The sequence below is a fragment of the Cyprinus carpio genome, chromosome A3 (genome assembly GCF_018340385.1).
Source record: "Cyprinus carpio isolate SPL01 chromosome A3, ASM1834038v1, whole genome shotgun sequence".
In the NCBI taxonomy this organism is placed as follows: Eukaryota; Metazoa; Chordata; class Actinopteri; order Cypriniformes; family Cyprinidae; genus Cyprinus; species Cyprinus carpio.
The window spans coordinates 3,653,053-3,678,404 of NC_056574.1; the positions used below are offsets into that span (position 1 = coordinate 3,653,053).

A 25,352-nucleotide genomic window follows, 5' to 3' on the forward strand; every position below is an offset into this window, starting at 1 on the left:
TCCATATGCTGAGCACCTTTCACAGTAACATGGCATAATTTAAAACATTCAACATAGCTATCTGGTATATGATGTGACATTGAGAAACCAATATTGAAATGGGACATCTCCAGTTACTGATGTATCCTTGGTTCCTTGAAATGAGGGAACGAGATGTTGTGTTCATTTCGTGTTACTTCTGCTCAGGGTTTTCATAACTTGTTTATTCATTCAGAAGGTTTTAAGGAAATGAAGTTAAGCATCAAGCAACAAGCATCATGTAGGAGGGCATGGCTGCCATAAATCTGCACACTTGATCTATTAATCCATTGATTATTGCAAGGCAAAAGTGTCTCATTCCATCATTTCATGCAACTGAAGTTACATGAGTAACTGGAGACATTATAGTTTGATAGAACATTAATTATTGTTTAATAAATTATTTTGTACATTTGGAAAATTACTAGCTTCTTGTATAGTCTGGTGAAGCTCTGTAACAGAGACCCTGGAGTTTGGTTAGAAACCATGAGCAGAAGTTTATTAAAGGTCAAGGCTTTAAACAGATGTCGATAAACAGGCAGAGGGTCAAAACCAGAGAAGTAAGCCGGTCGTTCGTCATACACAGGGGCAGGAGCAGAGACAATAGTGGAGAGGCAGGCAATGAATCTAAACACAAATATCAGTCCTATCAGGTGTCAGAACAAAAGGGGCAGGGTACAAATACCATGAGTCAAGAAGTCAGGCAGGATCATACACAGGTAAGCAATCAGGAACAGTGGTAGGATAATGCTTGGTAAGGCAGATGAACTGGCAATACTTCATGATCAGCACCTGAACAGGTCTCAGTTTATATGAGAGTCAAACAGGAAGTGGAAGCAGAGGGAGTTGAGCACGGTCAGTACTCGGACGAGGGCTCCCTCTGCTGGCTTAGCGTTACAAGCTCCAACCATTGTTAACTTTTGATGATTTTTTTTTTGTGATAATATAGTACAGAATCAGATTCAAAATCATTTTAATTAAACTAATTTAATAATGCACCACAACTCTTCGTCTCTCTACTTTCTACATTTTAGACCAGTAAATGGACGGTCATATAATTGTTTTTTTATGTCCTTTTTTAGATTTGTTATGAAAATGGATGTTGAGCTGGTTCACTCCCCTGTGGTTGGTCTGGCGGAGGAGGAGGAGGTGGACATGACTGACTGGAACCTTCCACTGGCCTTCATGAAGAAACGCCACACAGAGAAAATTGAGGGATCCAAAGCTTTGGCTCAGAGCTGGAGAATGAAAGACAGGGTGAGGGAGAGACTTTTTATGTTATCTTTAGTCATTTGAGCATCAGACTAATCAAATTGATTGAGCATTGATTGCTGTCTAATTTCATTGTTTATGTGTGTGTTTCTTGTTGTCTTGATTTAGTGTCATTGCCACACTGCACTAATCTTGGTAGTAATTGGTTTGACTTGCATACATGTCACTATTTAGTGAGTGACTGACTAGTGTGGTCAGCTGATGTAGATATCTACATTTAATGAATCCTATCGTTTTTTCAAAGTTAATGTGTCTATCTAATGTGGAAAGGAAACAGTGGCTATTTGTATAAATATGAGGTTCATTAGTTTGTGTGCATGACACTTGCAGCTTAAATTTATGGAAAAAATACTCTTGAGCTCCGCTCTTACACAACAATTCTAAATTTTTCTTACTGCCCATTTAAAAGGTTTTTATGTAGGGTGGTGCTGTACTTTACAGTAGACTAATAAAATGAAAACATAAAATTCACAATAACATTAAATTGCTTTTGTTTCTAAATAATAAAAATAATTGATCTCATAAAATCACAAGATTTTATTTAATGGTCCGACAACATACCCTACGCAATGAATAAAAATCACAAACTTGACAACATTTATTAATATGTTATAATATTTTTAAAGACATAATGTTTATTTTGTTTTGAAAAGAAAGTAAGATGTATATAAATTAAGTCTTTTTTATTGATTAACATGGTAGAGCCACAATGCATTAATGAGGTTATGTATTTATTCTGCTTCATGTACTCACTGGTTACTGTATACATATTCAAGAGAAATGCATAAATTCAATTGTTTTAAACAATCTAAAGCATTTAGTTTGTCATTAAAAATATCTTAAAGAGAAAAGTCTTTTCACGCATCTATTTTCATTTGTCTCAGGACTCTTACTAAAAACACTTGAGTGTGGACATGAATCCTACATGAAAGCTAAAATACTTTTTTAAACTAATTTTACCAATACTTGACATCTTAACACAGCTGTATCAGTAAGATATTTATGTCATCACCAGTGGTGGGGGTAACGAGTTACAAAGTAACGGATTACAGTAACTATATTACTTTTTTGGGTAACAAAGTAAAGTAACGCATTACACTAATAATATTGGTAACTACACTACTTTACTAGACTATAGGAACGCGCTTTCCTGCGTTACACAAGCCGTGTTTGCCTGAGTGTAAAGTACTGGGCTGGGTTTCCCGATAACGATTGATCTTAGCGCTTAAGAACGTTTTCTACGAGTTTCATCTCGGAGATGTGTTCTTTCTTTGCGCTTTCCAAATTCCGCCGTGTGAATAGCAAATCCGTCAACTGGCTCTTAAAGGGAATGGAAGATGAGACTCTGATTGGTTTATTGCATGTTACGCCCAAAAAACACCCATTACTCATTAAGAGAATAGGGACAACCCGTTTAGGCCATGCGCCCGGCGCGCCAACCGTTTTTCCGTCGTTAAAATAGAAAAAGTGGATTTGAGCACGCCCTGAGTGCACCTGCACCGTGCGCTTTACACTTTGCGTTTATATCGTTAAAATAGGGCCCTATATTACAGTATATTATAGTGTATAATATTATACTTTACATAATAATATATAATGTACTTTTTATACAGTAGAGAGAGAGAGAGAGAGATAGAGATATTATTTCAGGGTCTAATACATACATAGCTGCTTTTCGTGCACTTCAGCAAGTCATTGACATATTTACATGCATTAAAATAATTCTATTTTAAGAAAAAATTGAATAAATTAAGTTATTTTATGCATTTAAATAATTAGACAGGCTAAAACACAGAATTTGATAACAATAAAACATATGGTAAAGAAAAAATAAAACATTTCATAGGGCCCTAAACATGTAATTTTTGTTAAACTTTTAATAAATTGTTGTGAAAATGTGTAAGTGTTAAGATTTAAATTAATTAGACATGCTTTTTGATTAATACAATTAAATTGAAACATTAAAAAGGAGTTGAGAAAAAAATGGAATTCAGAAAAATTTAAACGGAAAACGGAACTTGGAAAAAAATAAAACGGAATTTGGGAAAAAATAAAACGGATTTCATAGGGCCCTAAAAAAGGAAAGTAAAGTAATAAGTAGTGAAGTTACTTTTCAAATGCAGTAACTAGTAATCTCATTACAATTTACAGAAGTAACTAGTAACTAATTACATTTTTGGAGTAACTACCCCAACACTGGTCATCACAATCAATTATTTGATCAAATCTTAGTAAAATAAATCTATATAGACCCAACTGTTTTTATTTTAATAAAATAAAACATTATAGTGTGAAAAATAAGTATGTTGCATTAAAACAGCATGGTTAACAACACCATTTGTAAAGTGAGAAAGAAAGTCTAATCTGTTGTAAAAGTTCTGTGAGACATTTGTAGCAACTTGTATAAGAAGCACTTTTGGTTGCAAAGAACCTTATGTCAACTCATTTTCAATCTAATATAGGTCTTTTTGTGTTTGTGACCTAGTTTGTTTGTATATATGTGTACTTGTTTGAGTTTGGGTGTATATTTGTGTTTGTAAGTTTTAGTCGGTATGTTTGTGTTTGTTTGCGTGCATGTTCATGTTTTCTGTATGTTTACGTTTGTGTGTGTGAGTGTTTGTAAGTTGTATTCTGTGTATTTGTTTGTACAGTATGTTTGCATTTGTGTGTGTGTGTGTGTACTTTTATGTTTGTGTACTTGTCTGCATTCTCAGTATGTTTATGTTGAGGTTGAAAGATCTAGGGGTTAATAAAAATAATAAATGTAACTAAAATAAACTAAATTAACTAACAAAAATTTTGCAAAATTTCCTATACCATAGTCTGATTTGTTAAAAACAATCGAGTCGTTGAGCTTTTGGCAAAGTGCACCCTCAGCTGCACGTCATAAATAGTTTAAATTGTCACCCTTTGATCACTGAACACGAACTGTTTTTGATCACAGAGCTTTAGCTGACACACAGCACCCACATTTACAATCGCAGAACCCTCAAAACCCATTAGATTACAATTGAGTTGCAAACCCCGAAAACTTTTAGATGTTTTACAATCTTTCAAAATACCTTTCGCTGATATGGTCGCATCAGTAATCACACAGTCCCAGACACCTGACGCTGTTCGCTTTTCGATACACTACTTGAGACAAAATATTTACGCTTCCTACCATGTTGTAAAACCTTGGGCTTTTAATTACATATGTCTGTTTTATTTGCTAGATAACATGACACAAGCATTACAGAAGGAAATCAAAGACATTCCAAAACACTTCATTCCAGTTAGATATTTGTATGCCTATATGTAGGTTTTAACTGATATACCATGTTAGAAGTTAAGATTGACAAAAATAAAAGACTGATTAAAGAAATTAGACTGCTAAATTAAACATGAATAACTAAATAAAAATTTTATGTAATGTTGTAAAAGTTTAGACGTTGTACGTCTATTTCAACTGATAACAAGTCTTATGGCAAGAAAATCAAAGACTTTCCAAAACACTTCATTCCATTTAGATATGTGTATGCCTATATGTATGTTTTAACTAATATAGTATGTTAGAAGTTAATATTGACAAAATAAAAGACAGATTAAAGGATTTAGGCTACTAAATTAAGTGTCTTTAACTATTTTAAATTAAGTGTAACTAAAAATATTTTTAATGTGGTTTAGCGGTAATAGTTTAGAAGAAAACTTGTATAGGCTATCCTAATTTTAAAGTAAAAAATGTCGGTCTGATGTTAAAAACTGGTAGAATGTTTTCATCAATTAAGAATTGATGTCGATTTATTAAAAACTTTACTTTGTTTAATTCTTTTAACATACATTTAAATCTATCTTTGCGGCCTCCAGTGTTAGGGAGGCGTTAGGGGGATGGTTAGTGGGTGTGGTTTGAGTGGGACCGGACGTAAGCATTCTGAGTTTGTCAGCTGCGCGTGAGGTTGGTCCGACGGAAAATGCCGTAAGCTTTGCTGGGGATCTTTTTTCTTTTGTTTAACTTTCTGTCAGTAACAAAGTCTAGATTTTTAAAATTTTAGTTAATGGTAGAGTACAACATAGATTTTGACAAGTATCTTGTGCTGGTGTTTTAACGACTGCGTCTGATGCAATTTCTTTTAGATCACCGTAAATACACGACTCTTTCTCTTTTAACTTTTTCTACCGGCGTGACAAAACGCTAACTTTCCTGATTTGTAACATTGAAAAACTTTACGTTTGCTTCTTTTTTGTTTTAGTTTGAGGTAAGATACAAATGCTGCAAACCTCTGTATTTTTCTTTTCTTTTCTAACTGGTAACAAACTCTAAATAATTTTTAAATTGTAATGTTACAAGATTTTGACTCTCACGTACTGTTTAACGAATGTATCTGATACTTTTTTGTTTGTTTGTTTTAGATAGATAACCAGTAGCCTAGTTTTCTTTTTTTATTTAATTTGTAACAATACTCTAAATAGTTTTTAAATTGTAATGTTACAAGCTTTGACTCTCACGTACTGTTTAACGAACGTATCTGATACTTTTTTGTTTGTTTGTTTTAGATAGATAACCAGTAGCCTAGTTTTCTTTTTTATTTAATTTGTAACAAAACTCTAAATAGTTTTTAAATTGTAATGTTACAAGCTTTGACTCTCACGTACTGTTTAACGAATGTATCTGATACTTTTTTGTTTGTTTGTTTTAGATAGATAGATTATTAGTTGCCTAGTTTTCTTTATTTAATTTGTAACAAACTCTAAATAGTTTTTAAATTGTAATGTTACAAGCTTTGTCTGTCACGTACTGTTTAACGAACGTATCTAATACTTTTTTGTTTGTTTGTTTTAGATAGATAACCAGTAGCCTAGTTTTCTTTTTTATTTAATTTGTAACAAAACTCTAAATAGTTTTTAAATTGTAATGTTACAAGCTTTGACTCTCACGTACTGTTTAACGAATGTATCTGATACTTTTTTTGTTTGTTTGTTTTAGATAGATAGATTATTAGTTGCCTAGTTTTCTTTATTTAATTTGTAACAAACTCTAAATAGTTTTTAAATTGTAATGTTACAAGCTTTGTCTGTCACGTACTGTTTAACGAACGTATCTAATACTTTTTTGTTTGTTTGTTTTAGATAATCAGTAACCTAGTTTTCTTTTTTATTTAATTTGTAACAAACTCTAATTACTTTTTAAATTATTTTAACAACTCTTAAATACATAGCTTGCACCGTTTTTAATCTTTTCCGGGGCAAAAAATGGTCATTACATTGTTTCTATTTCGTGTATGTTTTAACCTTTTTCTTGAAATGCATTTTTGTTTCCCACCCATCTCTGTTGCTGTAGACCAGGGGTTTTCAAACTTTTTTTGTCAGCTGAACGCCTTTGACCTAAATTATGTACTTGAAATACCCCCTGAGATTTAAAAATAAAAATAAAAAATTATATTAACTTTGTTTTTTTTTTATTGTTTTTAATTCAACAAAACAACATCCATTCAAACAAACAAAACAAAGAAGGGGAAGCAACAGCCATATACATTTTTTTTACAAGGAGGCTGTGAATCCAAAATGTTTTTGCACACATGAGGAGTAAACCAGTTTTGTATTATTGTCTTCTTTTCAGCTGTAAAACCAGCAAACAACATTCTCTTCTTCAATGAACTTATACAGGAGTTAGAATCGTCACTGAGAAGACATAAACATGGATTAGACATGCAATTAATTTGTAGTAAAAAGGATAAAACAGAATTTACATGTCCATAGGTTTAAAACAATTGGACATTCCCAAACCTTGTGGAGAAAAGTAGCTGAGGATACAGTGTTACATATATGGCAGTTATAGGTCGACTGCAGTTTCATTTTAAGCCTCTTGTAAGGAGTTATGTATGCTCTATGGATGAATTTGAAATGGATAAGATGATGAGCCAAGTTTTTAGAAGTTAAGATTAGACCACACCCTTTCCCAGTCGACCGATACATCAAAATCTGTTAAATCACGATTCCAAATAGACTGAATAGAAAGAGGCTTTTCACTGTGATCATTAAGTTTACTATATATTAAAGAAACAGATGGCCGGCCAGATGGTGCAATCCAATCCAACATAGGATGAGAGAAAATGGGGGATGCCCAGGAAACTCTATTGGCGTAACTGAAAGAAGAAAAAATATGCTGGTAAACAAAACTTAGTTTTTGGTTCTTGAAATGAGCAGAGTCCTTGGTTATCATATAAGTCACCACATGTGTTTATGCCCAATGTAGACCAAGAGGGCTGGACAAATGGCCGATTTCCACATAAAAAAAGAAAGTTGTGCCATAAGGGTGTGTTGTTACAAAATTTGAAAGGACCTCCCATTAGACATTCCACCCTTTTCCAGATCCTAATAGAATTGGCCATAACCGGGCCAAATTTATATTTATTTTTATTTCCTGTGCCAGCAAATAAAATATCTATGTCTATGTGGTATAACCTTTTCAGCTTCGATTTCTCTCCATGAATCTTTAGTTTGAGTATCAACCCAAATATGAAGAGCCTTAAGATGAAATGACAAATAATATAATTCAAAATTTGCCACAGCCAATCCTCCTGAAAGTATACTATGCTGCAATGTGACAAGTTTTATTCTGGGTCGTTTACCATTCCAGGTAAACTGGGACAGTATGGAATTGATCTCCATAAAGTAACCTGGAGGGGGGAAAGCGGCAGCATAGAAAAAAAAAAAAAGAATGTCTCTATATATGGTAATTCCCAAATGAATTATATAATTTTTAATAGGAATAAATGAGGGGATAGGAGAGTTAACTTTAACATTGTTAATTGGCATTAAAGCAGATTTGGTCCAGTTTATCTTGTACCACGATAGATTACTAAAGTTGTCAAATTCCTTAATTATACCGATTATTGATAGGGATGCATCAATCCGATACTCAGGATTGGTATCGGCTCCGATACTGGCATTTTCTGCTGGATCGGGTATCGGTCAGACAAGACTGATCCAAATCCGATATTGTGCGTACTCTATTCTGTGTTATTGTTGAGCCCCACGGAAAGGCACAAAAACATTACAAAGCACCAAAACGTTTTCGAGAACATATTTGAAGTGTTCTAAGGCTGTGAGGTACAGATTAATATTGAAGTCATTAAATTCAAGTTCACATAAACTCTTCTTTCCACTGCAGCTGTCTGTTATCCTCCATTCAGCAATCAAACTGTGTGTTGCGTTCGGTTACTACAGTCAAAACGATGAAACTCTCTTCAAGAGCGCACAGTAACTGAGATTTAAAACTGTTTAAAGAAAAGGCTCTATAAACTAACACACTGATTTAACACACTACGTATCAATATCTCTTCCTTTTGTACTAGTGATGTAAGGGTTGCGAATGAATCATTTTGATTTAATCGCTTCTTCTTAAGGCCAGTTTATACTTCTGCGTCGAGTGTACGCCGTAGTGTACGTCGTAGGCTACGCACGTAGGCGACGCCGTCGTGAGCATTTATACTTCTGCGTTTGTCTGTTTTGCTCTGCAGTTACACCGCCGAAACGCTAGTTGACGCGAGCGGGTTCCACTGTGTTTACAGGCTTCTACGAACAATGGCGACTGAAAGAGAGCGGATCATGTTGGAGCTGGAGCTTATCGAGGTCACTTCTTCAATTAATTGCTCGGTCACTTGGTCCATTTCCATGTTGGCTCTTCACTGAATTTCGGAATTTAAAAATGATGAGTGCAGAAGATCATTCCGGAAATGCGTAGGAGGAAACGTGATACTACCAAGCCGACCAATCACAGATCTTGCAGTCCGTGTCGTCGCGACGCGTAGTTACATTTACCTACTACGCGCACCCGACGCAGAAGTATAAATTGGCCTTTAGTGAACCGTTGGAACAGTTCGCAGAATTATAATTTGTCGTTTTTTGTGTGTTTCGCGTCTCCAGTAAGCATTAATCCACAAATTATTAACTTTTTTAACAAGGCCAACACTCCCTCTGAGTCGAAATAAAACAGTATCCCGGAGTAATTAATTTACTTAAACAGTACACTGACTGAACTGCTGTGAAGAGAGAACTGAAGATGAACACGAGCCGAGCAGCTTGTGTGTACTAACTGTTCTATGAGGACTCGGAGGGCTGCGCAGCCTGCACACTGTGAGTCCGTGTTGTTTCAAGCTCATCATTCTGAGCACGGGATGCGCATAAGATCTCAGTGCCGCTCTGCATTGGCGCCTTTATTATTATAATACTTTCCGTGCAATCAAAGATTATTAATAGTCTTTCTTGTTCTGTCCTATCTATCACACGTTGCTGCCTTTAGTACTGTGCTATACATTTAAAAGAAACGTCTTTTAGGTTTCGATATAAATATATATACTTGTTTTTTCATTAATGTATTTTACAACAATTAAGAGCAATGTGTAACATTTTACCAGATTTGAGACTTATTCACTCTTATTTGTAAATAAAATATTTACTATGTGGTTCTGTCAGTGTGAAGATTGACAATAGATCTTTAGTGGAGTACCACGTTTGTAATCTAAGGCATCATTGTCTTCAGTGTGTAGTGTACAGACTGGATAGTCTAGATGAGGTGATGCAATGGTGGAGGTGTGTGTTCTGTGCTCATGTCTGGGAGATGAATGGATTCTAATCTATAGCAATCTGTGTTGCAAAAATTTAGTTCCGGTTCTAATCCGGGAGGCCATATAGATATTTGTGTGGTAATGTTCTACTGTGAGATGTTAATGGCCCCTTCATGCCTCCATCTCCCACATTTCAGGTTATGTTCTAACAATTCTGCTATCTTTGCTTGATGCAGATGGGACCTGGCACCTTCCTGGTATCTGTCCTCCAAAGAATTGCAGTGGTCAACCTGAGACAGAAACAAATACAAAGAGAAAACTACAGTTAATTTTGAACTTTTCATCAGTTTCATGTTCAGGCATTTGGAATTATTTTAACTACATTCTTCATCATGTATTGTAATTATAATTCCAGATGTCTCATGAAACTGAGTTCCGTTGGTCAGATCTGAATTACTGCTACTGTTTCAGTGCAGTCTTGAGTGTGTAACACCGGTCATGAGCATTAGAGACCCCAGTTCTGCTGGGGACATTTTCTAGATTAATTGGTGTTTTTATCACCCATGTCATCATGAACTCCTCTGGACCAGTGTCCATGGCTTTAGTTGCAGTTGCTCTCATAACAGTCAGATCTGTGGGCAGAAATGTGTTCACCTGTTTCGGTGTTGTTTGTTTGGCAATTGTTGTTTTATGGTGTTGTTCACACATGCAGCTCTCTGTGGCACATAAAGACTTCTTGTATTTATGTCTGATGTTTAGTATTTTTACACCCCCCTTTCATTATTTTTCAAGTCAATTTAAAAGATCAAATGGTGTTTTGTAGCTGCATTCGACTGTGGCTTTGTGTAAATACAGTCATGCTCCAAACAAAGGAAAGGAAGTTTTACAATTGTGATGTAAATTTGGTCCTCTTGCCGTAACAGGTAACCAGCCTCTGAATGCGAGTATGAGGTGAGATCTGGGTCAAAATACTTCCATACAAATGTTTTTATTTTTTTATTTTTTAAGGAGCAAGATTAGGTGCAAATTCAGAGCTTCTGAATTCTGCATTGAAATTTGGATGTTTCCATTTCCAAATAATGTTAGCCACTCTCTCTGATCAGATCAAATTTTTTAGTTGGTGCTCCTCAGTGAAGGATGAATTGGTTTGCTATTGCTTGTGCCACACTATTGAAATTAAAACATACTTCCTCCCTTTTGGCACTGGGTAGCATATCAATCGTTTAAGTTGTCACATATTGCAATATTGTGTTGAAAAGAAGTTGGGGAGCTGGGCAGGATCAGAGCTGATGCAATGCACAATCCCTGTTTTTATGTTTCAAATGCCTATTTATTTCATTTAGTCTATTTAAAGACTAGAGGAAGGTACAGTGACTTCTTGCTGATGTGTGAGGAGAGCATTTTCGTTGTTAAGACCATTGTGAAATCACACTGTGGCCTCATGGCAATTCTATGCTCCTCTACATGGTTTAACTGCAGCTATATGGAAAATAGCATATAGTGTACCACTCAGGAGACAAACAAATTCTACATAGATAGACACACATGCAACTTGAAATTGCCATGCAATTCCAGTATTAAAGTTATTCCAATTTTACACAAGACACATTGTCTAGTATGCATGTAGCATCTACAACTTTAAACCTAAGTGTTTCACACACTTACAGTAAAGCAGTCATGTGTTTTTTAAAGAATAAACTCAACTAATCTATGTGTACATTTAGTAGCACAACCAACTATAATTTGTGTTCTATGCGCACAATGTTTAGCACAATTATAAATTTGAAAATACAAACAGGATTATTTAAATTTGGATGTTTCCCTATTAAACTCATTGCTATTAAGCTGCTAACACACTAGCAAGTGAAGTCAGTAGCTGAAGGCCTTGCATGAACAATGCAGTCAACTCAAAAAGAGTTTTACCTGAGGAAGACTTGTTACATTTAAACCCTTGATCTTTGCCTTTAGAAAGTGATATCCTATGTTTCAGAAAATAAGGTGGAGGTCTACCCCTTCCCAGTGACCAGCATTTTTCCTCTGTATGGCCTGTTTTGTGACAGGAACTACAAAACCTGCTATCTTTGCCACAGGTTTGTTTGCTGTGTTCTCCTGAAGTTTGAGGATTTTCATGACTCTCTAATGCTTTCTTTACACCATGTGCTCTGGTCCACAACTCTGCACTATTATGGTGCTGCATCACCTTAAGAACTGAAATCTGCAAACTATCTTGAGCAGTGGCACAGGCTTCCTCTGAACTAAAAGTTCTAGAGTCATCACAGCAAGTTACCTTTTCCAAGAACTGGACATGCTTTTCAGCCCCATTGCTTTTAGAAAAATTCCCTTCTGTGAACCACTGTGCAGATGCAATAGCGTGGGGCTTTGTTTTCCATCTGTTTTCTATCCTTGAACCCCAATCTACAATCGCTCTGAACATGTCTTCGGCTGAATCTGCTCCGTTTGACAATGCATTTTGGACTGGAGTGCCAGCATTGTTCTTTATGAGTAGTAATAACGGTTCGTAATCACGGCTTGCATTTTCTAGACCAGAATATTCTTTGTATGTCATCCACAGATGTTCAGTGTATATTTCAAACGGTTCATTGCTTCCCTGCTTAATTACTAGTATCCTGCTCCAATCCACGCTCGTTGGACCCCTCATATCTAACAATGCCTGTTTTAATCGTTCGTAGATACTTTCGTCGGTTTCATTATTATTTTGTTTCATTATGTCACCGGATTTCATCTCTGGGGTTAGTTTTGATCTTAGCTCTTCAGGGATCGTAAGGAGTGCTATTTGCCACACATCTCTCCTTTCTAATTTATACACTGTAGCCTATAACATAAGTGTTTCCTAGTAGGGTTGGAATGGCCCTCTTCTGGGCATCATTCCCACGATCTGTTTGTGTGTTGTACACTCTTCGCATGTTAACAGGTGGCTAATCGTGGTTATTTCGTTGTTTGCATTTGTCATGGTTTTGAGTACAGCAACTCTAACTGATTTGGAGGGTTTTTTGCTGGGCTTTGCTCTGGTTTTAATCGGACTTTGCTGATTTAGTTCTCCGTGTCTCTGAACGGGATCTCTGTTACGAGTTTCTCCCCGTGTATGACTCTCTAATGCGGCAACATCATCATCATCCCTATCACTGTGTACCTCAGAATCAAAAGTTTCATCCAGTGCTGCTTGCTTAACCACAGTCACTGGGAACCCTGCATTGTCACAGCATTCTTCAAGAGCTGATATATAATTATTGCTGGTTTGGAGTTTCTTTTGAAATCCTTCGATTTTTCTTGACATCACCTCACTCTGTCTTGCCCAACCTTGTCTTTCGAATGTAAATGCCTCGACCTGTGCTCTTAGCTTTTGCAATTCCTCAGAGCATGCTTTTTCAATTTCTTAGAAGCTTGCTATTGTGCGTTCGTTTTCGGCTATTGTCTCAAGGTCATTTTTACGAAGAAGGTAGACTATGGCAGTCGGGATTTTTATATATTTTGATTTAGATGCCAACTTTTTGCCCTCGGCCAAAAACCAGGATATGATTTCATTGTTTTTCCATTTAAGGTTTAATCCTTTATCGTTTAAACCAAGAAGGGTGTCTTTTATTTGTAAGGCTTGAATTTCCATGATCTCCTGATCTACACTGTTGCTGTATTGTCCCTGAAAAGCCATGTTTCCCGGTTAATTCTCCCCCCACCGGATTTCTATGGTCTCTGGTCTAAAAATGGGTATGTCGACCCATTTTAAAAATGTGTCTATATGTGAGATGCAAAAAGCTTTCCCTCAACACTTCTAATAAGAAAAAGGAACAAACTTACCACAGCAGTTGTAGACCGGGAAGAAGAAGCTCAAACCTCATATCCTCAGTGAGAATCAAACTGAAATTTGCGCTGGAAAGACGTCACTCTCCTAAGTAGGGAGATCACAGAGGCTGGGTCACCACTTTGTAGGGTCCATGCACATGGTCCAAGGAAGGTATCTGGTGCTGGCTGAAGGATTCCTGCGTGTTTGGTCTTTACAGCGTGTAGAGTTATTAAATTTAAGTTAAACTCAAATCTGACTCCATTTTAGTATCTAATCTGACTCCATTGTATTATTTAATCTGACTCCAATTTAGTATGACCTCGAATTTAGGTTGAAAGGCAAATTGGTTGTTTGTCTGTCTCTTATTATTATTGTCACATTTGATTATTCTATTTATTCTTTAATATTATTGTACTCATTCATTTGGGTGCTCATGTCTCTAACAAGGATACAACGTAATCTACTAGAGTCAATAATTACAGAGTAAAACAGAATAAGATCAAATGTAACAATTTATTATCAGTCAGGTAAATATGTATTCTGCCAATTACATACCTAATTCAAACATATCAAATCATATCAATACAAAACATCAAATTCTCAAAGATGAATCTCAAAGTAAAATATTAATACCTGTCCTTAGAAAATACATAGTATGAAGTGAAGAGACACACACCACACTATGGGCTTTCTGGCTACAGAATCACCCTGATCCTTTTGCTCCAATCCTTTAAATACCTCAGACCAAGACAAACATTCCCCGAGATGAAGACAGAAACTAACAATTGGAATTTAAGTCAGGTCCCAGACCAGTGTAGTTTACACCTCAAAGGAAACAGTTAATTTACATGGAAGACCCTGGAAAAGGGCACCCCCATTACAGTAATCAAAATATCTCTTGACTCTTAGGATCTGTATTATCTTTTAGTCTACTTTTGTAAGGTTGAGACCATTGTACCAGGCACACTGAGACATTTTAAATGATACCAAACATATATAGTCACTTGTTGTATACACTTACCATTGCATAGATTTAGATTGAGTTTCAGGGATAGGGCGAAGGATGGGGATCATAGTGTGAGGAGGGAGTGTGATGGTGAGGTGTGAACTGCTAGGTGTGGTGCATCTCCGATGGCACTTGTTAGTGATGCAGGAGGGTGTTCAAGAGAGTGTTCAAATGTTAATTATCAGGAAATTCCTTTGTTCACTTAGGGAGAAGTCGTCCCTCAGTCCAGACGGTCCGACTCCAGCCTTACACTTTTTTAAAGAATATCTCTTTGGGTTTGAGACTTTAGTCTTTGCAACTTTAGGGATCTTATCTATTCACGAACAGCTTGTAATACTTCAAAGAGAAAGGACAACTTGAAATCACATCATATGACCCCTTTAAAGTTATCTGCAATTATAATTTTGACACTTAGATTTATTTTATTTTTTTTAAGTGTAGGTCTGTCTTGAAGCTTTTTTGTTACTCAAAATAAAATACTAATTTCTTAAGACGTATTGTTTTTATGTTCAACACAAGAAATAAATTAATGGCTTTCTATATATCTCAGGAGTCAAAGTCACTTTGTAGAAATGAAGATATATTAAAGAATGTTAGTTAACCAAACAGATTTGTTTTCCATTGACTTCTATTGTATTAACAAAAAAAAAAACATTTTTCAAAGTGTCTTCATTTATGTCCCTTACTGGAAAGAAAAGCAGGGCATTCTGTATTTCTGAGAAGGAGTCGCTTTAAGAAGAGCTTACTTTCTTCCAGTCATCTTCTCTACCTTTGTAAGAGACCACTATGTAAGTGAACCACTGAAAACAGTGAGAAGTTAGAGAAGATGACCGAGAGGTGGCACACAGACTGAAACACATGTGCCTCTTTCTGTTTTTGCTGTTTGCGTTGTGGTGGATCAGGTCAGTGGAGTCCCTGCTGTGTACTTAAAGGGATAGTTCACCCCAAAACGAAAATTTGCTGTTAGAACAGTAAAGAAAATTTGTAATCGCCCAATCAGTCTGTGTAAGAAAATGAACATTATTTACAACATTATTTCCTTACACAGCCTGGATAAATGATTCTGTGCATTCATGGCTGTCTGGAGTGCAATCTTCCTCTGTCGCATGATGACGTATGCTCAGGCGTGTATTCACATGTAAGCTGATGCCACTGTTTGTTTACAACAGAGGGAGAGTGAAACTAACATTAGCATTAAGCTACAGAACTCAATTTCTGAGATGAATATACATTTTAACTTAAAACTCACTTTAAACCACCATCGAGGGTCTGAAACATGCTATTTATAGCCTTTTACAAGTCAAATACCCCAAATCAATGTAGCGATTTTTTTTCTGGGACATTTCCTTCAAAAATGAAATTTATCCAGTGTCCTTGGCGGTTCAGTGGAGGGAGTCTATGGAAACTCCTGTTCCTGTGTTCATTGGTGCATCCCAAAACACAACACTTGTAAAGCCTCTTTGATGCTGATATTGTATATCTCCAGCAGCTACAGCAAGAAAACAGTACTGCTGCTTTTCACTCAGGGCTGTGTCTATGCTAATAGGGGAGGGCAGGATGCAGATGAGCAGGATTTCTCCCTACGGTAACATCAAGGTAGAAAGAAATTTGGAATCACGTGTTGAGTCAGACTGTTTATGATTTATTGGGATTATAAAAAAAAAATAATGGGTGGATTTTTACCATTTTAGGCTGGTTGTTTTTAACCACACAACTGTGTTCAAACACCTTATAAAAGTGATTTTTGCATAATAGCTCACCTTTAAAATAACAGAAAACTACTGTAAAAAAAAAAAAAAGCATTCTTTTCCTTAAAAATATGACTTTTTTATTTAAATGAACTCTACATCCAGAGTGCCATTTACTTTGTTTTGGTCATTTATTACACAGTGACAAGAAATATAGTGACACAGCAAAACCTGATATTTCACCTCACTTTGGTTGGGCTGAAACTTTCATGTTGTTGTTTATATTTACTCTTGATCTAATTCTAACTGTAGCTGACTCGTCATGCTCTGTGCTATCACCAACAGAATGCTGATCAGCAGCACCTTGACAGCAGCTGTCAGTCATATGCCTCTTCCATCCTTTCTTATTGTCATGATGACATGATTTCATCTCTCTTACTTTTTACCCTTTTAAGGTGTTGTGTTCATCCTTCAAATTGAGAGTTCATGCACCCTCTGCTTTTTCTTTGTTTTTTTTTCATGGACCATCAATCCTTCCCTTTCTCTTTCTTTCTTGCACCACTTTGAAGACTATATATATACTGTGTGTGTGTGTGTGAATACATTTTTATATTATACTTTACAATAGTAAAATTACAACTAAAATTTAATTTTAATTTCCTCACAAGGTTTAAACTCTGGAGTTTTTATTTTGGATAAAACTGCAAGGAAACTTTGCTTCAAGCTTACAAACACTTGTTAGAATAATGTTAGAATTCTATGAATATGCAAATGTGAACCTGGTGCATGTTGTGTTCCCAAATGCATGGTAAATTCACTACATAAGAAGAGACAGAGTTCACAGCATTTACTGTGAACCAAGCTACTCTGAGATGCTGAATATCCTGGATCATGAGCTGTTTGCATGTAAAAGAACATAGTGCTTGTACGGAGGCTTATCAATATCCAAGTTCATCCATTGTCCTTTTGTGGTTCTTTTTCTGCTTTTATAAAGTTATGAATAATTGATTTTAACTTTAGCACATTTCAGAGTCATTTAAATTATCTTTCTTTTTTCCCTGTTTGTTCCTCTAGATGAAAACAGTGAGTGTGGCTCTAGTTTTATGTCTCAATGTTGGCGTGGACCCTCCTGATGTAGTCAAGACTTCACCCTGCGCCAAACTAGAGTGTTGGATAGGTGAGTTCCTCCATCCATCCACCAATCCATCCAGAAGTTTTGTAACTTCCTTCATTTACATGTTCAGAGATGATCTGAAATTTAAACCTATCAGACATTCTTTATTCGATAAATATCTGTTGCAGTTGTGTGCTATTGTAAGGTGGAAAAAAAGATTGTTTCATATACATAATTTTGTGTAATAAAGAAGAAAATACTCTACATATAGTACTGTGCAAAAGTTTTAGGCTATTAGTATTTTCACCAACAAAAAAATGGTTTTAAACCAGTTATTTCTATATGTTGCTTTAGTGTGTCAGTAGGAAATAACGGTTTACATTTCCAAACATACCTTTTGCTTTTAATTAAATTAATACAGTGAGATTTTTGTATGCACATGGAGTCTGACAACAACCAGTGCTCCACAGAGATTTGATCTCATCATTATCCAGTCTGTCTGGGATTACAAGAAGAAACAGGAAAAATTGGAGACAGACTAAATCCAGAGGAACTGTGGCAACGTCTCAAAGATGATACAAGAAACCCACCTACAAAGCTACAGTACTGTGAAAAGTTTTAGGCACTTGTGTAAAAATGCTGTAAAGTGAGAGTGCTTTTAAAAATAATTTTTTTAATAGATTTTATTTATCAATTAACCAAATCAAATCAAGATTTGGTGTGACCACACTTTGCATTTAAAACAGCTTTTGTCATAGGTGCACTTGTGCGTAGTTTTTTTAGGTAGATTTACAGGAAGCATCTTGGAGACATTGCCACAGTTCCTCTGGATTTAGTCTGTCTCTCAGTTTTTCCTGTTTCTTCATGTAATCCCAGAAAGACTGGATGATGATGAGATCAGATCTCTAGGTGGAGCACTGGTTGTTGTCAGACTCATTGTGTATACAAAAATTTCACTGTATTATTACAATTAATGGCAAAAGGAATGTTTGGAAAAGTAAACTGTTATTTTCTACTGACACACTAAAGCAAAATATAGAAATATCTGGCTTAAAACCATTTTTTTTTTCCCTTAGGTCATACTAATGACCTAAGACTTTTGCACAGTACTGTATATCTGAAAAAATCTGAAGCAAGCAATGTGTTGGAAGTATGGTGAAGAATAAATGTTTACATAGCAGTCGGCATTAATAAACATTGGCTTTCCTTTATGATTTCAGCTATAAACCAATTTAATGAACCCTTGCCTTAGAGGAAACATGATCAACATTACCGTTTTGTATTTCATTAGTTATGATGTGTATGCAGTGCAGGGATGTTTAAAAATCCATACAGATTTGATTTTGTCTGTGTGTTTCTGCCAGATTTTATTCTAGGATGCCTTTTGTAGTTCTGGAAGGTTCTGAAAGGTTTAGATAAAATTAATGTCATCTGGCATACTCTGTAAAATAATTTTTGTATTAGTGTATTTTTAGTGTATTTTGTATTACTCAATAATAATATATAACGATTATAATAATAGTGTAATATTTTGTCTACTTTCTCTATCTTCTAGACCCTCTATCCACGAGTCCACAGAAAGCCCTGGAGACGATAGGGGCCAATCTACAGAAACAGTATGAAAACTGGCAGCCCAGGGTAAGAGCTGTTCTCCCTGCTGTTACCTCATGCAACGCAAACACATTCTCACTAGAGGTGAAATGAGTTCTGTAAAAAAAAAAAAAAAAGCCACTCTAATATGCAGGTTTGCACCATGGTCTTGCCACTGGTACATCAGATTCATAGGCAAATATAAAGCATCAAATAATTAGGACATATGGTGGTGTCCTTGAGTTTGGTGAGTAACTAAAGGAATGTAAATTATTTAGCTAATAAATTAATGGTTTTATCATTTGTGCATTTTGGGGTGAACCTGTCATTAATAGTAGTAAGTGGAAAAGCTGGCCAGAATTGAAAGTTTTGTCATAATTCACCCTTTGTAGGGAGCTTGATTGACAGGTGATCTGACCAATCATAATGCAGTATCCACCATTTTGTCTGCCAAACAAACAAGACAGGATAGTAGATTAATATGGGGGGACTTAAACTTGAAAAATGGTATATTGATGTTTGACTGCGGTTAAAATAAAATACCTCATGATGTTCATTTGTGTTTATTTCGTGTTTTAAGTAAATATTAAAAGATGATTGGTTCACATGCCACTTGAACTGAGTCTCTACAGCAATCTGTCACGACACATTAAAGAGCCACTAAAATGGTATTTATTGTTTGAATATCTTAAATTACAAAATTTGAAAGCTGAGACTGTTTCATACAATAATTCCAAACCAGTATGAGTTTATATCATGACACAAAAGAAAAAAATATGACAAATATTTGTAATCAGTTTTGGTTTCCATGAAAAGGTTTCCATGTGTTGCACAGAGGCAGCAAATGCATTTATACAGGAACTGCACTTGCAGAAATGTTTTAAATTATATATATATATATATATATATATATATATATATATATATATAGTATATATATATATATATATATATATATATATATATATGTATATATATATGTGTGTGTGTGTGTGTGTGTGTTGTTTGTGTGTAAGGTGAGATGAGATTATTGATAGTCACGGGAAGAAGGAGGCGGGAACCGGCGGACACTCAAATAAAACTTTAATAACCAAATAAAGATAAAACAGCGCGACAGCCCCTCACGGACGACTGCTGTGCACAAACAAAAACCAAACACAAAATAAAACCCAGGCCTGGTCCTCTCTCGTCCTTCACTGTCGTCGCTCCTCTTTTGTATCCTCCCAATCTCCTCCGTGGGACTCAAGACCGGTGGGTGGAGCAGGTGTCACTCATTTCCCAATCACTCCACCGGCCTCACTCCGTTCCCACGGCTCTCGGCCCCGCCCCACTCATCACAGTATGTATATGAAGAGTTTGGTTCAGTCTCCTTTCTTTGCAAAATGCAATAAATCCGCTCAACCAATCACAGCGCACCATTCCACGCACTCTGGACAGTAATGGCGGCACTCTGAATACGCCCGGCATCCTAGTTTTCCTCATTTACTTTGTGATCAACAAACAAGGGCTGCATGATAAATTGCATGTGATTTTCATGCGCATCTCATCAGTAAAGCCGGTTCTGTGATAAATCTCCATCGTGTGTTTTCAGATGGAGTGGCATTTAATACACAGAGCCGTACATCACTGACAAGTTATGCAATATCCCGTTCAATCGCAGATGAGTCGCATTCGATTATGAACACAATATTGCGTAGCAAGTGTTTTTGTTAATGCCATTAATGTTTTTGTTAATAGCGTATAGCACTAGTCGACTAAATGAATGTAACATGGCAAAGATGAATGCACTTTTGGTAGCTAGATGAATGTAAGGCAAATATCATTTTGGAATTTCTGTGGTTTAATGTGATGTTGTTGTTCATGTATATTCATGATGAAGTTTTCTTTCATTGTTGTAATTAATTTATAGCATTAACAAGATGACCCGTTGAATTCATTTTGGGAGCGTTGACTGATTGAATGTATTTTTAGTCCAGTACCTGTATATAAGTTTAGTATTGACGAAGTTCAGAGTTATATTGATTAAAAAAAAAAAATAAAAAAAAACCTGTCGGATTTATTACATTTTGGGAAATAAATAATTAAATTGTATAATAAATCTTTGAAAATCAAAATCTGGATTTGAATTTTTTATGTTATTATAACCTAAAGATGCTATGTAAAAGTTTGAAACAGAAAATAGTGGTTTTCATCTTGCCACTTCCTTGGTTAAAAAAAAAAACAACAACACATTTTTACTCAAATTGATCAAAATGGATTTATTGCGGTTTGAAACCAAACCATTTATATATGTATGTATATATATATATGAAGAGTTTGGTTTCAAACTGCAATAAATCCATTTTGATCAATTTGAGCATAAATGTGTTGTTGATTTTTTTTATATATACAGTAGGTGGCCATCCAAAACGTTGCTTCTACCACTGCTCGTATCGCCGCCGCGAGACAGAGTGAGGTGATGTCAAGAAAAATCGAAGGATTTCAAAAGAAACTCCAAACCGGCAATAATTATATATCAGCTCTTGAAGAATGCTGTGACAATGCAGGGTTCCCAGTGACTGCGGTTAAGCAAGCAGCTCTGGATGAAACTTTTGATTCTGAGGTAAAGACTGATAGTGATGATGATGATGTTGCTGCGTTAGAGAGTCAAACACGGGGAGAAACTCGTAACCGAGCTCCCGTTCAGAGACACGGAGAACAAAATCAGTGAAGTCCGATTAAAACAAGAGCAACATCCAGCGAAAAATCCTCCAAATCAGTTAGAGTTGCTGTACTCAAAACCATGACAAATGCAAACGATGAAATAACCACAATTAGCCATCTGTTAACATGCGAAGAGTGTACAACACACAAACAGATCGTGGGAATGATGCCCAGAAGAGGGCCATTCCAACCCTACTGGGAAAAACTTATGTGTATAAATTAGAAACCAAAGATGTATGGCAAATCGCACTCTTCACCATTCCTGAAGAACTCCGATCTAAATTAACCCCTCAAATGAAATCTGGAGACATAAGCGAAACAATAATGAAACTGATGAGATTATATACGAACAATTAAAACAGGCATTGTTAGATGTGAGGGGTCCAATGAGCGCGGATTGGAGCAGGATACTAGAAATTAAGCAGGGAAGCAATGAACCATTTGAAACATACGCTGAACGTCTGTGGACAACATACAAAGAATATTCCGGTCTAGAAAATGCAAGCCGTGATCACGAACCATTATTACAACTCATAAAGAACAATGCTGGCACTCCAGTCCAAAATGCATTGTTTAAACAGAGCAGATTCAGACGAAAACATGTTCAGAGCGATTGTAGATCGGGGTTAAAGGATAGCAAACAGATGGAAATCAAAGCACCACACTATTGCATCTGCACAGTGGTTAACAGAAGGGAATTATTCTAAAAGCAATGGGGCTGAAAAGCAAGCCCACTTCTTGGAGGAGGTGACTTGCTGTGATGAATCTAGAACTTTTTAGTTCAGAGGAAGCCTGTGCCACTGCTCAAGATAGTGTGCCAATTTCAGTTCTTAAGGTGATGCAGCACCATTATAGTGCAGAGTCGTGGACCAGAACGCATGGTGTAAAAGAAGCATTAGAGAGTCATGGAAATCCTCAAACTTCAGGAGAACACAACAAACAAACCTGTGGCAAAGATAGCAGGTTTTGTTTCTTCCTGTCAGAAAATAGGCCATACAGAGGAAAAATGTTGGTCACTGGGAAGGGGAAGACCTCCACCTTATTTTCTGAAACGTAGGATATCATTTTCTAAAGGCAAAGATCAAGGGTTTACATGTAACAAGTCTTCCTCAGGTAAAACTCTTAGTGAGTTGACGGCATTGTTCATGCAAGGCCTCCAGCTATTGACTTCACTTGCTAGTGGGTTACAGATAACAATGAATGAATAACAATGAATTTAATATGGAAACATCTAAATTTCAATAATCCTGTTTGTATTTTCAAATGTATAATTGTGCTAAACATTGTGCGCATAGAACAAACATTTTAGTTGTTTGTGCTACTAAATGTACACATAGATTAGTTGAGTTTATTCTTTAAAAAAAACACATGACTGCTTTACTGTAAGTGTGTGAAACACTTAGGTTTAAGGTTGTAGATGCTACATGCATACTAGACAATGTGTCTTGTGTAAAATTGGAATAACTTTAATACTGGAATTGCATAGCAATTTCAAGTTGCAGGTGTGTCTATCTATGTTGAATTTGTTTGTCTCCTGAGTGGTACACTCTGCTATCTTACATATAGCTGCAGTCAAGCCATGCATAGGAACATATAATTGCCATGTGGCCACAGTGTGATTCACAATTGTCTTATTGAAAATGCTCTCCTCAAATATCAGCAAGAAGTCACTGCACCAACTAAAAATTTGATCTTATCAGAGAGAGTGGCTAACATTATTTGGAAATGGAAACTTTAAATTTGCAACTAATCTTGCTCCTTAAAAAAATAAAAACATTTGTATGGAAGTATTTTGAGCCAGATCTCCCCTCATACTCGCATTTAGAGACTGGTTACCTGTTATAGCAACAGGACCAAATTTACATCACAATTGTAAAACTTCCATCCCTTTGTTTGGAGCAAGACTGTATTTACACAAAGCCACAGTTGAATGCAGCCACAAAACACCATTTGATCTTTTAAGTTGACTTGAAAAATAATGAAAGGGGGGTGTTAAAATACTAAACATCAGACCCAAATACAAGAAGTCTTTATGTGCCACAGAGATCTGAATGTGTGAACAACACCATAAAATAACAATTGCCAAACAGACAACACCGAAACAGGTTAACACATTTCTGCCCACAGATCGGACTGTAGTGAGAGCAACTGCAACTAAAGCCATGGTCATTGGTCCATTGGAGTTCATGATGACATTGGTGATAAAAACACTAATTCATCTAGAAAATGTGCCCAGCAGAACTGGGGTCTCTAATGCTCATGACACAGCAGACCGTGAAGGCTCGACTGCAAGAGCAGCATCAGGTGTTACACACTCAAGACTACACTGAAACAGTAGCAGTAATTCAGATCTGACCAACGGAACTCAGTTTCATGTGACATCTGGAATTATAATTACAATACATGATGAAGAATGTAATTTAAATAATTCCACATGCCTGAACATGAAACTGATGAAAAGTTTAAAATTAACTGCGGTTTTCTCTTTGTATTTGTTTCTGTCTCAGGTTGACCACTGCAATTCTTTGGAGGACAGATACCAGGAAGGCGCCTGGTCCCATCTGCATCAAGCAAAGATAGCAGAATTGTTAGAACATAACCTGAAATGCGAGAGATGGATGCAAAGACACATGAAGGGGCCATTCACACCTCACAGTAGAACATTACCACACAAATATCTATATGGCCTCCCGGATTAGAACCGGAACTAAATTTTTGCAACACAGATTGCTATAGATTAGACTCCATCCATCTCCCAGATATGAGCACAAAACACACACCTCCACCATTACATCATCACCTCGTCTAGACTATCCAGTCTGTACACTACACACAGAAGACAATGATGGCTTAGATTACAAACGTGGGACTCCACTAAAGATCTTTTGTCCATCTTCACATTGACAGAACCACATAGCCTGACACACACACAGGACAATAAAATTAATCCCATGCTAAAATCGACACACAACATATATACTATTTGCAACTGTCTGCAAACTCATGGAACAACACTGTAACACACATTTGCACGACTAGTCACAGATCGATGGAGTAAATTTTGAACACAGAGGCAGACAAGCTTTTAAAATTTAAAATATTTAATCTTTCTGATTGTTATTAGGGTGGTTGACAGGCCAGAGGGCCCCTGGTTTCCCAACACATCACTAATAACAAAAAACATTATCAAAATGATTAAATGTGAAGTGCCTGCACTTCATTTCTATCAACCAGTCATGAAATGTACAATTTTACCAAACCATCAACTGTGACTTAGCCTGCATATCATATACCAACTCACACACACACGCACGCACACACACAAACACACACCTGTTACAAGGAATTCAGAATCTCTATTCTAGAAAAATTCTAAATCATGTTCTAAGTCATTTTTTAGAAACCCTAGACCTACATAAGTGGCTTGCATTGGAAGATTTCTGAATGAACAATGTGATTATTATATATACCTTCATAACTGTGATTGGATTATTATTATTATCATATGTTTTATTGATGCATATTATTATTATCATATGTTTTATTGATGCATACCATTTTTATAAATATGTGAGTTACACTGACTTTTCGTTTAATCCACCCAGACCAAGTTTAT

The 25,352-nt window shown here is 36.0% G+C and overlaps 1 protein-coding gene and 1 long non-coding RNA gene across 6 annotated transcripts in view; one reads left to right on the forward strand and one right to left on the reverse strand.

Annotated features, from left to right (window-relative positions):
• The window catches only part of LOC109070236 (regulatory-associated protein of mTOR-like), a 172,398-nt gene that overhangs the window by 37,282 nt on the left and 109,764 nt on the right, over positions 1–25,352 (forward strand). For all 5 annotated transcript variants that reach the window (XM_042716191.1, XM_042716169.1, XM_042716160.1 and 2 more), the window contains 3 exons: positions 1,101–1,275; positions 17,404–17,506; positions 18,999–19,081. In XM_042716191.1, the coding sequence (XP_042572125.1) occupies positions 1,108–1,275; positions 17,404–17,506; positions 18,999–19,081 (354 nt within the window). In that variant the 5' untranslated portion in view covers positions 1,101–1,107. The remainder of the gene's footprint in view (positions 1–1,100; positions 1,276–17,403; positions 17,507–18,998; positions 19,082–25,352) is intronic.
• Positions 9,814–13,777, reverse strand: LOC122135855. The gene is made up of 2 exons (XR_006153702.1): positions 13,650–13,777; positions 9,814–10,126 (listed from the first exon to the last, which is right to left on the reverse strand). It is a non-coding gene; the product is annotated as an uncharacterized LOC122135855 (long non-coding RNA).